At 42.6% G+C, this 14,014-nt stretch overlaps 1 protein-coding gene across 4 annotated transcripts in view; it reads left to right on the top strand.

Annotated features, from left to right (window-relative positions):
• Nucleotides 1-14,014, top strand: part of LOC144515883 (rhomboid-related protein 4-like) — a 17,799-nt gene extending 3,785 nt beyond the window's left edge. For all 4 annotated transcript variants that reach the window (XM_078247066.1, XM_078247067.1, XM_078247068.1 and 1 more), the window contains 9 exons: nt 2,342-2,497; nt 4,619-4,910; nt 6,027-6,159; nt 6,269-6,357; nt 6,510-6,566; nt 6,935-7,090; nt 7,858-7,901; nt 8,988-9,102; nt 12,623-14,014. In XM_078247066.1, coding sequence (XP_078103192.1) covers nt 2,342-2,497; nt 4,619-4,910; nt 6,027-6,159; nt 6,269-6,357; nt 6,510-6,566; nt 6,935-7,090; nt 7,858-7,901; nt 8,988-9,102; nt 12,623-12,756 — 1,176 coding nt within the window. In that variant the 3' untranslated portion in view covers nt 12,757-14,014. The remainder of the gene's footprint in view (nt 1-2,341; nt 2,498-4,618; nt 4,911-6,026; nt 6,160-6,268; nt 6,358-6,509; nt 6,567-6,934; nt 7,091-7,857; nt 7,902-8,987; nt 9,103-12,622) is intronic.

Raw genomic sequence — 14,014 nt, 5'->3', positions numbered from 1 at the left:
GGTACAGCCTAACACTTTCTCTGCACTCCGTGACCAGGTCTGCATGCTTCGCCTTCTTTCTCTCGTAGGCAGCTTCCAGTCCCTCCTCCCATGGCACTATCAGATCGATCAGTATTGCTGACTTCACAGCTGCAGACCACAGCACCACGTCTGGTCTTACGGTGGTGCTGCATATCTCCTGTGGGAACTGGAGCTGCCTATCCAGGTACCTACCCACCCTACTTCCATCTTCCACACTGCCCCAGGTGTTAATAGCTTGGCCGGTGGTCTCTTGCTGGTATGCATTGCGGGTCCCCCCTGCCTGAGGAAGTGGATTCTGCATCGGCTCTCTGATGGACTCTGGTTGTTTGCCTCCTGCTGACTTTTCTCCAGCACCTCTGCCAGCTTCCTGAGCACTTGATCGTGCCGCCATCTGAGCCAACCCTGTGTCAGTGCTGTTTTGCAGCCCGACAGATAATGCTGGAGTGAGGCATTGATGGTCCCGCAGAGGTCACAGGTTTGCTCTGTTCCAAGCCATTGGTGGAGGTTTTTAGGGCTTGGGAGGGTGTCGTATGTTGCCTTAATGAGGAAACTGAACCGAGCCTGTGGCAGTTTCCAGAACTCTGCCCAGCTGATTGCTCGGCTCGCGACACCCTCCCAAGTTGCCCACCGCCCCTGCTGCCCCCGTGTCACAGACCTCACTCTGAGCTCCTCCTGCTCAATCCTGGTGACCTCTGCAACAACAAGGTCCTTCCACTCCTTCCTGCTTGCCTTGAACCATAGAATGGGTGGGTCGTTCCATTCGAGGCCTGCCCGCCCTGTCTGGACCATGCCCACGATTTGTTGATGTTGCAGTCTTCCCATCACCTTCTGCACCTCCTCCTTGGCCCTCCATTTCCTTTCAGTCACAACTCTGGCATTTGCATCAGCCACTGCCCTGTCAGAGGAGTCCCTTAACTCCATCACCAGCCTTGCCTTCTCCTGCTTGTAGCCCAGGGTGATGGATTTCAGGGGTAGCTGGAGTGAGTTCCATCCATACAGGCCAGCAGCTGAGATGCACCTTGGTAGGCCGAGCCATTTGCGAATGAAGGAGTTGGCTTTCGCCTTCATCCGGCTTACGGCTGATGAGGTGACTTCGCACAGCTTCAGAGGCCACATCACCATTGGGTACAGGGTGAAGTGATAACACCACACCTTGTACTTTCCAGGTAGCTGGCTTGCGTCGATCTTGGGCAGGCCTTCTGACAGCTGCCGAAGGATGATTTTCACCATATCCTTGTCTAAAAGACCAGAAGTATAATGTCTTCCCAGGCTTATGGGCTGATCCACGATGCGGGGGATGTCTTCCTCGCTGATGGTGAGGATGACTGTCATTTCTCTCCCTCTTTCGCAATGAGAGGCTCCTTGACTTCTGCGACTTGAACTTCGTCATGGCCCAGGTGATCAGCTCATCCAGCCTCTTAAGCAGCCTGGATGTGCATGGGGTGGTTCGTAGCAGGCAGGTGATGGCGTCCATATAGCTCCTTAGTGGTGGGAGCCTCTGGCCTGTTGGCAACCGGACCCCACCCACCACCTGCCTTGCCCCGATCAGATTGACCTCAAACGCTGCCACGAAGAGGATGGGGGGAATGGAGCATCCCATTGCGATCCATACTTCCAGTTGTTGCCAGCAAAGTGCTTTCCACATTTAAAAAATGTTTCATGCTTGATTTGGTTGTTTATAGGAATAAAGAGTTCTGTTGGCCAAGGGAGAAGAAGCTGTTTTTGAGTCTCTTTGCTTGGCTCTTTATGATGATGCATGAAGATGCTCCCACATGGCGGCACACAGGATTTTAGAAATATCAAGAAGCTAGGGGGCTTCAGGGGCTTTAATTTACTTTTACTAATTTTATTTTGAGATTTTTAGACTATTTTGCTTCCATAACACGTCTTCTTTCAGACTGGTGGAAAGAAAAATAAACACTTTATTTGACTACCCTTTTTCTATTTGATACATAATTGTTTAAATGTAGGCTAAGTAGTCAACTGGGGACGTTTTACATTTCAACTATTTTAACTAGCACATATCACCATAAAACGTCCCCAGTTGATTATTTACATTAAGACAATTATTTTTTCGCATTACATGTTTTCTGAAATGTTATGTTTAAATATCCAAATGAAATCTACAGACACAAATGGACAAAGTGTGATTAAATAAACAACCTAAACATGTATTTTGGATGTTTTCTTTCCAAATCTGAAAGAAGAAGATGATGTTAGGGAATTAAATTGAATTGAAAACTGACCAGAGCATTGCAGTGCAGTGTCTCGCCTTAAGACCAAATCCTCACGCCGTGGCGTTGAAACCATCTCTCCCCAGGTTGTTTTCAGGATGCAGAGGAGTGTCCAGCTGGGCCTGCTGCTTCTGGTGGTCCAGCTGTTCCATGAGGGTCTGGGAAACATCCCAGCAGTCACCCTGGCGGTCCTGGGGTTCAATGTGTATCTTTACATGTTCCCTGCTGCTCCACCGATAAAGGTAATGTCACATTAGGAATATCCCTTCAGCTCAAACAACAATTCAACATCTTTACAGGAGCAAAACCTGTACTTTTTACTGCTTTACATTGTATTTAACAACTTTGGTTTGTAGTTCCTTTGCAGATTCAGATTATTAATGCAAAACGTAAATCAACTACATAAACTACAGACTATTTTATGATGGGATCACACCAGCCGTAGTCTCCACAGCCAGTGGCACCAGCAGGCATAATCCATTTTTTTCTGTGAGACATGCAAAGCATCTAATGACAACAATGCGTAAATGGGCACAGGAGCAGCAGCCGACAGCAGCGCTGTACGGCTCTCTGCTCTGTTCACAGTAATCATTTTCTCACTAATTATATGTTATTTCACCAACAACCCATAATCAGAACGTTCATTGTTATGACTTGATCCGCAGATAAACTGGTTGCTATGGTCGCTGAGTATCACTGAACCCACGGACGGAGCTGTAGCATGTTGTTTGAATCGTGTGTGTTGACATGGGCATGAATATAGAGGTTATGAGGCATATCCCGTTTTTGATCATATTGGGGATACGATGTTTACATGGCACAAAGAGAAATCAGGTTATTCATATCTCTCTCTCTCTCTCTCTCTCTCTCTCTCTCTCACGCTTCAGTGAAATATTTGTATTATCTGGTCATTATGATATGATAAAATTACGCTAGGAGCACACTCATATACATTAAATATTATAAGAACAGCTGATTTCTGGCGCAGTAAACCTCTACAGCGGGCGAGCGGTTTTTATGCGTAGGCCTACTATGAAATAGAATCCTGTCCACAGCGCTGTGGAGTAAGATCTGGCTACTCCACAGACACATTCTGGGATAGGGGAAAATAAACTCCCAATCACAATCGTCTTGGGCGGTGCTAAGCTCCGGACGCAGCGGCAAAATAGTCTCGGGAAGGAACTTTTGAACCCTGCAAAAGAAAACACCCCCGTGAACATATTCTTTGTAAATCTTTACAATCATTCCCCAAAAGAACCAAGCAGGCCTGCCTTGTTGCACGATCCAAATGCTTGTTGTTGCTATTTTCAGAGTGTAGCTCGCTAGTTTGAAGTTTTTATTTGGCGGGAGGTGAGGGGCAAAGCTTGAACTTTAGGAACGCTCTCTCTTTCCGAAATGACCTGCGATTGGCCAAAGTCTTTCATCGCAGCTAGATTATCTAAAGCCTGAAAACAGAGCCAAGAGGTGCTGCAGGAGTTTAGTTTTCTCGTAGACCACTTGAATTACAACATGAAGAAAGGTTATTATGGATTTCTTCCCCCAAACAACACAAAAAATAAAGTGCCTACCACAGCTTTAAAGTGCTCATATTATGCTCATTTTCAGGTTAGAGGTTATATCAGAATAGCTTTACATGGTTTAATTTTCAAAAAACACCATATTTGTGTTGTACTGCACATTGCTGCAGCTCCTCTTTTCACCCTGTGTGTTGAGCTCTCTGTTTTAGCTACAGAGTGAGACCTCTCACTTCTGTTCCATCTTTGTTGGGAGTCGCACATGCTCAGTACCTAGGTAAGGACTACTAGCCAGTCAGAGGCAGAGTATGAGGGTGTGCCCTGACAGTACCTAGGTAAGGACTACTAGCCAGTCAGAAGCAGAGTATGAGGGCGTGCCCTGACAGTACCTAGGTAAGGACTACTAGCCAGTCAGAAGCAGAGTATGAGGGCGTGCCCTGACAGTAGCTAGGTAAGGACTACTAGCCAGTCAGAAGCAGAGTATGAGGGCGTGTCATGCTAGCAGCTAGGCGAGCATTATAACGTGTGTTCCAAAGTGACCACGTTTGTCTCTGAAGTAAAGGCTGGACTACAATAGAGCTGTTTGGAGCAGTTTGTGAACAGTGTTTTCTGTTGGATATGGTAAGTCCCTTTGGGGGGGACTTTGGGCTTTTTCACTTTGTAAACCTATAACGTGCACAAAAAAGATATGTAACACAATAAAGGAAAGGGAAAAGCCAAAAAGCATAATATGAGCACTTTAAGTAAAAGATCTAAGTAGGCTAATCCACATTTCAGAAGTACAGTTCGTTCCACCCTTGATTACAGTAAAACATTGTTATTCCTACTTTGTGTCCATCCATTCCTCAGGCCTGTGTGAGCTTCCAACGTGTGTTCAGGGATAAGGAGTGGTGTCGCCTCTTCCTGTCCCCGCTGCACCACGTGGACGACTGGCACCTCTACTTCAACATGGTGTCCTTCATGTGGAAGGGGATGAGGCTGGAGGGGCGTCTGGGTGCAGCCTGGTTCCTCTATCTGCTGTCAGTCTTCTTCCTGCTCGACGGACTCGTCTACATGCTGCTGCAGGCGGCGCTCACCAAACTCATCGAGGACTCGAACCCGTTCGTGGCGTTCAGAGACGAGTGTGCTGTCGGCTTCTCAGGTACAAACTGTTTCAAGTCTCATATGTTTCACAGATTAAAAAAAAGTAGTGACTTTTTGAAAGAGAAATGCCTAAAATGATCACTAAAAAATCACTTAACTTCTACGATGTGACTATCTGCTGGTTTTCTTTGTCTCCCATTATGGCAAAGTGAATCTGTTGGGTTGGTGGAACACAACAAGACGTTAAAATAGGTGTATAAGATAACTTGTGCTCTGGTAAATTGTGATGTGCATTTTTCACTTAAAGACCAACTGTAGGAGCCATTTGTATCCACCTTTTAGTTAGGTTAATTTAGTTATTATTTATTTTAGCCACTTGGGGGAGTATTGCACTGAGTGTGGCACGTCACTGGGAATTAGGTATATTTACAGGTGTGGCAATCAGTGAGGGAAAGGTGCGGATGGCGGGGAACACAGTTCTTACCGTAGCTGTAAGCACGCCACAATACTTAATTAATCAGCACTGGGTGAAGTACTATTTTATGTGAAATACACTTTTCTACTCTTATAATAAACGGGAACACCACCCAAAGAGAATCAATGCCTGGACTTATGATCTTTTTGCTACGCGTTGAGAACACCATGCCATCCATGCCTCAACACCAACATTTTACACACCTTTTAATAAAATATGTGATATTTTATGGAGCAAACAATTAATCGATTAATCATTGAAGTCATTTGCAGACCAATCCATAATGAAAACAATCGTTAGTTGCAGCCGTAAAAACAAAAAAGGGTTTGACATGAAAAAAAATTAGAAAATATGAATTTGGAATAACATGTAGGAGCTAAATTATTTCTCTTTTTCTTCTGATTTCAGTTACCTGCTTAGGTGTTGTTGAATGTATCCTGTTTCTTCTAGCCATCCTCGTGAAATCCATCCCTGAGTTTTTATATATATATATATATATATATATATATTATCAGTTTACACTGAAATTTATTTTGCGTTCCCGAGCAGCTCGGCTCGAAAAAAAAAAGAAAAGTACACACAAAGTTAGACAACAATTACACATATAGTAAAAAAGATGAAAACGCATCAACAGCCATGACAAAGAAACATGTTTCGTGATATATCCTCAAATGCTCCTCAATACCCCTCTGTTTCTAGGTGTCCTGTTTGCTCTGAAGGTGGTCAGTAACCATTACAACCCAGGGGGTGTGACCTACGTGTTGCATTTCCGTGTGTCCAATCGCTTTGCTAGCTGGGCGGAGCTAGTGCTGATCTATCTAATTGCTCCCAGGTGAGATACCGTACCGACTACAGATCACAATGAACCTATAGGGCACTCCAGAGTGTACCACGAGATGTGTAGTGGGTTTTTTTTTTTTTTTCCCACTGCTCTCCTTCAGGACTTCTTTGGTTGGCCACCTGGCTGGGATCCTGGTGGGTCTGCTCTACACTTGGGGACCACTGAAGACCATCATGAAGAAATGTGCAGGTCTGAATGTTGCTTTCTTAAATACAGATGTTTGTGTTGACTGAGTTTCTTCATCCTGTAACGTGTGTGTGTGTGTGTGTGTGTGTGTGTGTGTGTGTGTGTGTGTCTGAGGAGTTCTTCACTGAAATTCACTTGTTTCTTTTCTCCATCAGAGTTTGTATCTTCCGATATAAATGCTCCACGGCCAAGTGCATTCTTCAGCTCCTCAGGTATTTGAGAAAACACCCTTGAAGGGATATCGACTTACTTTGATCACTGAATGTGTTGAGGTAAGGAGAGGAGAGGATGTATTACATGCTTAGATAGCAGCTGGATACACTCTGGAAATAAATACTTTAATAAACCCAACAAATCTTTAAAAAATATTTTTTTGTAAACATGCAAATAATCCTCCAGGGAGGTTTATATCCTAGAAACTCTGTGTGTATGTGTATATGTTCTCATTTATTCAAAGTTCTGTTTTGAAAAGTGGCACCCTCAAAAGAAATGAGAAGTACACAAAGCCATCCATTGTTGCTTACTGTTGGCTTAATCTGTAATTAATGTGTTTTTTTTTTGCGTGTAAATGGGTGTGTAGGCTACAGCGGGACTAGACGAGAATACTCAGAAGATCCACAGCCTGCAGAAGATCATATTGCCGATGATGCATCTGAATATACAGAGTCTTATATCGGAGGACTGACGGAGGACGAGCAGATAGAAATGGCGATCAGAAGAAGCCTGAACAACAGAGGTAAAGAGGGCTCTGCTGCCAGGTGGCTGCTGTGTCTAATAATATCTAATATGCTAATATTCTTTTTCAAAATTGACACACCATAACACTACATACATAACCTACCATACACATAACCTTTATCAGGATCTATGTACATATATACACACCTATACATACTGTATATACACATACACACATATACAACCATGTTTAAGAGAAAATAAATAAAATAAACCCTGCTTTTTACTTGAAACTATACAGTAGCATGAATCAGTTTCCCCCTTGTTGGCGTATGTTAGTTTTTCCATGGCTAAGCAGTTGGAGAGGTTCTTAAACCATAATCCCACTGAAGGTGCCTCAGTGCTCTTCCATGAGGTAGCAATACAGTGTGTTTAGCCTGTAGTGAACATACATTGATTCTTTTTTTTTTTATGAGCAATTGACAGTCTTGTCTCAAGTGTAAAAAGACCAAGGATGAAAATATTAGGGCACAGAGTTAATGTCAGACAAAGTATGTACAACCTTTTCCCAGAATTCTCTAATTTTTGGGCAGTTCCACTGAAAATGAAATAGTGTACCCTCTTCTAAGCCACATTTAACACATAGGTCTGGGTTATTCTTATTAAAATGATGCAGAAGGAAAGGAGTTATGTAAGTGTGCATCATTCATTTAAATTGCATCAGTTTAAATCTGGTGTTGATAGTCTGTGTCTGAGCTGTTTAGCAAACTGTCTTCCAGTCTACTTCAAATATCTAATATTCTAATATTATTTTGATTTTTTTAGGACAAACCAGGCAAGGAGAAACTGAGCCGCCCACTGAGGAGGAGGTGAGTCCCGAGGAGCTTAGTAGGAGAAGTTTGAGGAGGTTTAAACAAGACAATGGTGGGTCATAAAACACAGGGTTATTAAGCGGGGGAGCGGCGTTCGTGTCCGGGAAGAAGTTAAGCTAAAAATGCAAGACTTTCACCCAGGAAACGGGTGTTTGTGTCCTGGGGGTACTAAGGGGGCCGGTGTTTTAACCCAAACCACAATCTTATTTCTAATCTTCACTAGTTGTTTTGGTGTCTAAACTTAACTGTCGTCGCCACAGGAAGGTCATCTTTTGTAGGCTAAACTCAGTTGTAACGGCCGCTGTTACGATCGCCACCTCTTGCTGCCCTGTTCCCGGCTCCCAGTCACCATTTCTCGGCTTAACGTAACTGTAATGAACGCTAAACTTAACTATCATGTCAGTAAGTGTAATTTCTTAGGATATCACACAAACCCGTTCATGATGCGTTGCAAGACTGTCCTCCTGCCCCTGAAAAACGCTCCCATAGGTTGTTTGTCCAAGCATCAACTACGAGTAGAGCTGCTACCAGCAGTGGGTAAGCGCCATCAGAGCGTCACGTGTCTATGTAAGGAGGCAGGTTGGGGAGGTGGATGGGTCAAATAAACAGGACTTTAAGACAGGAGGAGACCGGGTTTGTTTCCTGTTTCAAAATAAAAAGTAAAAGGCCAGCGTTTTTAACCTTACGAACGTCACGTTCACGTGCTTAACCGGAAGCGAAGTAACGTCTGATTTGAACCCAAACCGCAATCTTTTTAACTTAACCAAGTAGTTTTTGTGCCTAAAACATAGACAAACTGTGACCGTTTCACAACATTAAAGACAGGTTTAAAACTGCGACTGTACGCTCTCTGGTTTAGATATGAGGATAGAAAACGCTCCTGTGGATCGTATTAAAGGGTAGGAATAAACAACACATATTGTTGTATGGTTTGTTGGACTTGTTGTGCTGATCATTTTGGAAGTACAATGCTATCAAGGAATTAACAGATATTGGAAATGCTTGATACGTGATCTGAACGGCAAAGTCTCGAATAGTATTCATAAAACATTTGTGTTTATGTCTCCACATGATGATCCACAGCCTGCAGAAGATCATATTGCCGATGATGCATCCGAATATACAGAGTCTTATGTCGCAGGACTGACGGAGGAAAAGCAGATAGAAATGTTGATCAGAAGAAGCCTGAATGACCGAGGTAAGACCTGAACAAAACATTTTCCAGGCAATTTATTTAAAGTAGAGATGTTCGATACTGATCCCAGTATGGGAAAAAAACCCTCCAGTACCGCCTAAAAATTACTGTATCGGTATCGGCAAGTACTGGAGTTTTGCTGCAATCCAATACCACGTAATTTTAGCCCCGAAGAAAATCTACTTTAGACTAGTTTATTTATGTTCTTTTCCCGTTATGACTGACTGTCAAACTGGATAATAAGATAAAGTTCTGCGACGTTCATTGTTTGTGTTTGTTCATGTTTCACAAAGAGTTTAACCTGAGCCAGACCGACAACAAAGATAGCAATCATATCACATCCATACAGGGATAGTAGTATATAGCTGTTATACATCATATCATCCATACAGGGATAGTAGTATACAGCTGTTATACATCATATCATCTATACAGGGATAGTAGTATATAGCTGTTATACATCATATCATCCATACAGAGATAGTAGTATACAGCTGTTATACATCATATCATCCATACAGAGATAGTAGTATACAGCTGTTATACATCATATCATCCATACAGGGATAGTAGTATACAGTTGTTATACATCATATCATCCATACAGGGATAGTAGTATATAGCTGTTATACATCATATCATCCATACAGGGATAGTAGTATACAGCTGTTATACATCATATCATCCATACAGGGATAGTAGTATACAGCTGTTATACATCATATCATCCATACAGGGATAGTAGTATACAGCTGTTATACATCATATCATCCATACAGAGATAGTAGTATACAGCTGTTATACATCATATCATCCATACAGGGATAGTAGTATACAGCTGTTATACATCATATCATCCATACAGAGATAGTAGTATACAGCTGTTATACATCATATCATCTATACAGGGATAGTAGTATACAGCTGTTATACATCATATCATCCATACAGGGATAGTAGTATACAGCTGTTATACATCATATCATCCATACAGGGATAGTAGTATACAGCTGTTATACATCATATCATCCATACAGGGATAGTAGTATACAGCTGTTATACATCATATCATCTATACAGGGATAGTAGTATATAGCTGTTATACATCATATCATCCATACAGAGATAGTAGTATACAGCTGTTATACATCATATCATCCATACAGAGATAGTAGTATACAGTTGTTATACATCATATCATCCATACAGGGATAGTAGTATATAGCTGTTATACATCATATCATCCATACAGGGATAGTAGTATACAGCTGTTATACATCATATCATCCATACAGGGATAGTAGTATACAGCTGTTATACATCATATCATCCATACAGGGATAGTAGTATACAGCTGTTATACATCATATCATCCATACAGGGATAGTAGTATACAGCTGTTATACATCATATCATCCATACAGGGATAGTAGTATACAGCTGTTATACATCATATCATCCATACAGGGATAGTAGTATATAGCTGTTATACATCATATCATCCATACAGGGATAGTAGTATACAGCTGTTATACATCATATCATCCATACAGGGATAGTAGTATACAGCTGTTATACATCATATCATCCATACAGGGATAGTAGTATACAGCTGTTATACATCATATCATCCATACAGGGATAGTAGTATACAGCTGTTTAAACATAATAAAAGATAGGTTTTATTTAACACGCTGGTATCAGAATCGGTAGATACGCTAGCCTGGCTCAATTTCCATTTCCCTTCAGTACTCCGTCTGGGTTTGCGGTATAGTCTTCTCCGGCCAAATATTTGGCGGTCCAATCAGCGAACAGAGGGAGTGGCTGAGAACGATGACGTTGAGGACGTGCGCTAGAAAGATGCGAGCGAAGCCATTGGGTCCGTTGTGGCAGCAACGCTGCAGAATATCCAGAAGTTAAAGCCCGAGCAAGAACAATCTTTGCTGAGTTGTGTTGGTGGCCGTGATGTTGTGGCCCTCCTCCCCCACGGGGTTCGGGAACAGTTTGATTTTCCAGCTCGCTCCGTTAATGGTGGAGGAGTTGGCTAAGGCTAACGCTAGCGATGCTAATACTAAATATAAGCCGATAGTGTTGTGGAAGTTTCTGATCCAGCAGGGGTAGAGTTTTCAAAGTTTAGTGAATGAAACAAATAAGACAGTCGGAGAACTAAACCAAGTTAGGGTTTTGTATTTTATTAAGATATATTTGCAAATATAGGAAGAATAACAGATTCACAAAAAGCACAAACAGCTCAGTGAGTACAGATTCTTCAAATGAGTGAAGGGAACACTGAGCTTAAATGCACATTGGGGAAAGGGGAGTGACAATTCACACATGATCTGACTGAAACAGGACTTTACATTTTCTCACAGGCAGCATAAAGATAAGGTCAGAAGATTAAAGCCAAACACGCACATAAAGATACAGATCCTGCCAGATACTTTTCTAAATTGCAGAAAGCGTCATAAAAACACTTCATCTAATCTCCTGTCCCCCACCAATCATCCCCCCCAAGTTTTAAACTTCAACAGAGTACCCGCCTTCAAGGAAGTTAACACTTGTCAATGGAGAGTGGCCAGACTCTCTCTACAAATAAAATGGACCAGAGTCTGGTAGGACCAGGCTAATGGACCAGAGTCTGGTAGGACCAGGCTAGAGTACCAGAGTCTGGTAGGACCAGGCTAATGGACCAGAGTCTGGTAGGACCAGGCTAATGGACCAGAGTCTGGTAGGACCAGGCTAGAGTACCAGAGTCTGTTGGACCAGGCTAATGTACCAGAGTCTGGTAGGACCAGGCTAATGGACCAGAGTCTGGTAGGACCAGGCTAATGGACCAGAGTCTGGTAGGACCAGGCTAGAGTACCAGAGTCTGGTAGGACCAGGCTAATGTACCAGAGTCTGGTAGGACCAGGCTAGAGTACCTGAGTCTGGTAGGACCAGGCTAATGGACCAGAGTCTGGTAGGACCAGGCTAATGGACCAGAGTCTGGTAGGACCAGGCTAGAGTACCAGAGTCTGGTAGGACCAGGCTAATGTACCAGAGTCTGGTAGGACCAGGCTAATGGACCAGAGTCTGGTAGGACCAGGCTAGAGTACCTGAGTCTGGTAGGACCAGGCTAATGGACCAGAGTCTGGTAGGACCAGGCTAGAGTACCAGAGTCTGGTAGGACCAGGCTAGTGGACCAGAGTCTGGTAGGACCAGGCTAATGGACCAGAGTCTGGTAGGACCAGGCTAATGGACCAGAGTCTGGTAGGACCAGGCTAGAGTACCAGAGTCTGGTAGGACCAGGCTAATGGACCAGAGTCTGGTAGGACCAGGCTAGAGTACCAGAGTCTGGTAGGACCAGGCTAGAGTACCAGAGTCTGGTAGGACCACGCTACCGATACGCAAGTTCAGGAATCGGAATCGGTATCGGGAAGGAAAAAATGGTATCGGACCATCTCTAGTTTAAAGTTACTATAAATAATAGGCAAGTAAATGTCCAAAACTCATAAATTGAATGTTTGATTTTTTGATTTTTTAGTACGGAGCAGGCGGAGAGAAACGGGGCACCCCATGGAGGAGGACGTGAGTCCCGAGGAGCTCAGGTCGAGGAGATTGAAGAGGTTTAAACAAGACGTTTCCAACCCGGGGAGGGGCAGGAGAAGAAGATTGTAATGACAGAAAGAGAATTCACAATATCTTTTATCATCAGTTTCTTACTAGTCTCGCATAGCCAGAACCTTCCTCCGCAGCGCTGCGGAGGAAGGTTCTGGCTAGTCCACACAGCATCCTGGGACTATGAGAAACCTCAGATTGGACAGATAGTCTAGCTAGCTGTCTGGATTTACCCTGCAGAGATCTGAGGAGCAGTTAAACATAGTCAGAGAAAGGTGACGGACAACCGGCAGAATTTCCGGCGGCACCTGAACAATCCTGGAAATGAAACATTGTCGATATAGACTACAGTAGTTTCTTACCTACAGTACATCCCAGCTGTTTGTTGTCAGGCGTTGTAGTGTACTGGACATTTTTAAAACATTTTAATGCAGAAATTCTTGATTATATCTTTAACACATCTGGTTTGTGTGTCTGGACCCTATTTTAACGGTCTAAGCGCACGGCGTGAAGCGCCTGGCGCAGATGCGTTTAGGGCCCTAACCCTAACCCTAGATATCTCACGAGTCCTTTATAACGTCAGTTAAAATAATTGTCGGGTTTAAACCGAGGTCGGGCTCATAATTCCCGTAGAATGAAGAGAGAACAATTGCACTTTTGTTTACTGTTGTTACTAAGTTTTTTATTTGTGTATTCCTCCTGAAAGTGACTTGAAATGTTAATTTGTTGTATTGTTGGATTTATTTGATACATCTGACTTCATATGTTGCTAAAAGCGCACTTTTTTTACTGTAAGATTAAAGGGGGAAGAGCTTATTCATTATTTTACCTACTGTTACAAAAAGCAAATACAGGCTCCTCTTTTTGCACTGGCTCTGTTTACTTTAAGTTTTTATTTGTGTATTCCTCCTGAAAGTGACTTTATTTTGTTGTTGGATTGATAATCTACATCTGGCTTCAACAGTGCAGTGTCAAACTATTTTAATAAATAGAGACTTGAACCTTATTGACATTTGTTTTGTGTAAATTGTTAGTAATTGAGCAATGGGAAAATAATCGCTAATTGAAAAATGAATCGTTAGATTAGTCGACTAATCGAAAAAATAATAATAATTAATCGTTCATCATTTGGGACCGCCCTATTGTATTGTGTTTAAACAGTTTTTCTTTTCTTTTTTTCTTTTTATAATCTGATTTCATGGGTTTTAATTTGTGAAGCCCATTTAAATCTTGTTATATTTCTCCATATCTGTGTATATATCTATATGTATGTGTGTTTTATGCTATATTAATGAAATAAACTTGATCTTGTTTTACA

Source organism: Sander vitreus, chromosome 3 (assembly GCF_031162955.1).
Source record: "Sander vitreus isolate 19-12246 chromosome 3, sanVit1, whole genome shotgun sequence".
Classification (NCBI taxonomy): Eukaryota; Metazoa; Chordata; class Actinopteri; order Perciformes; family Percidae; genus Sander; species Sander vitreus.
The sequence above is the reverse complement of the archived record's forward strand: the minus strand, read 5'-3'. Positions and strand labels throughout refer to the sequence as shown.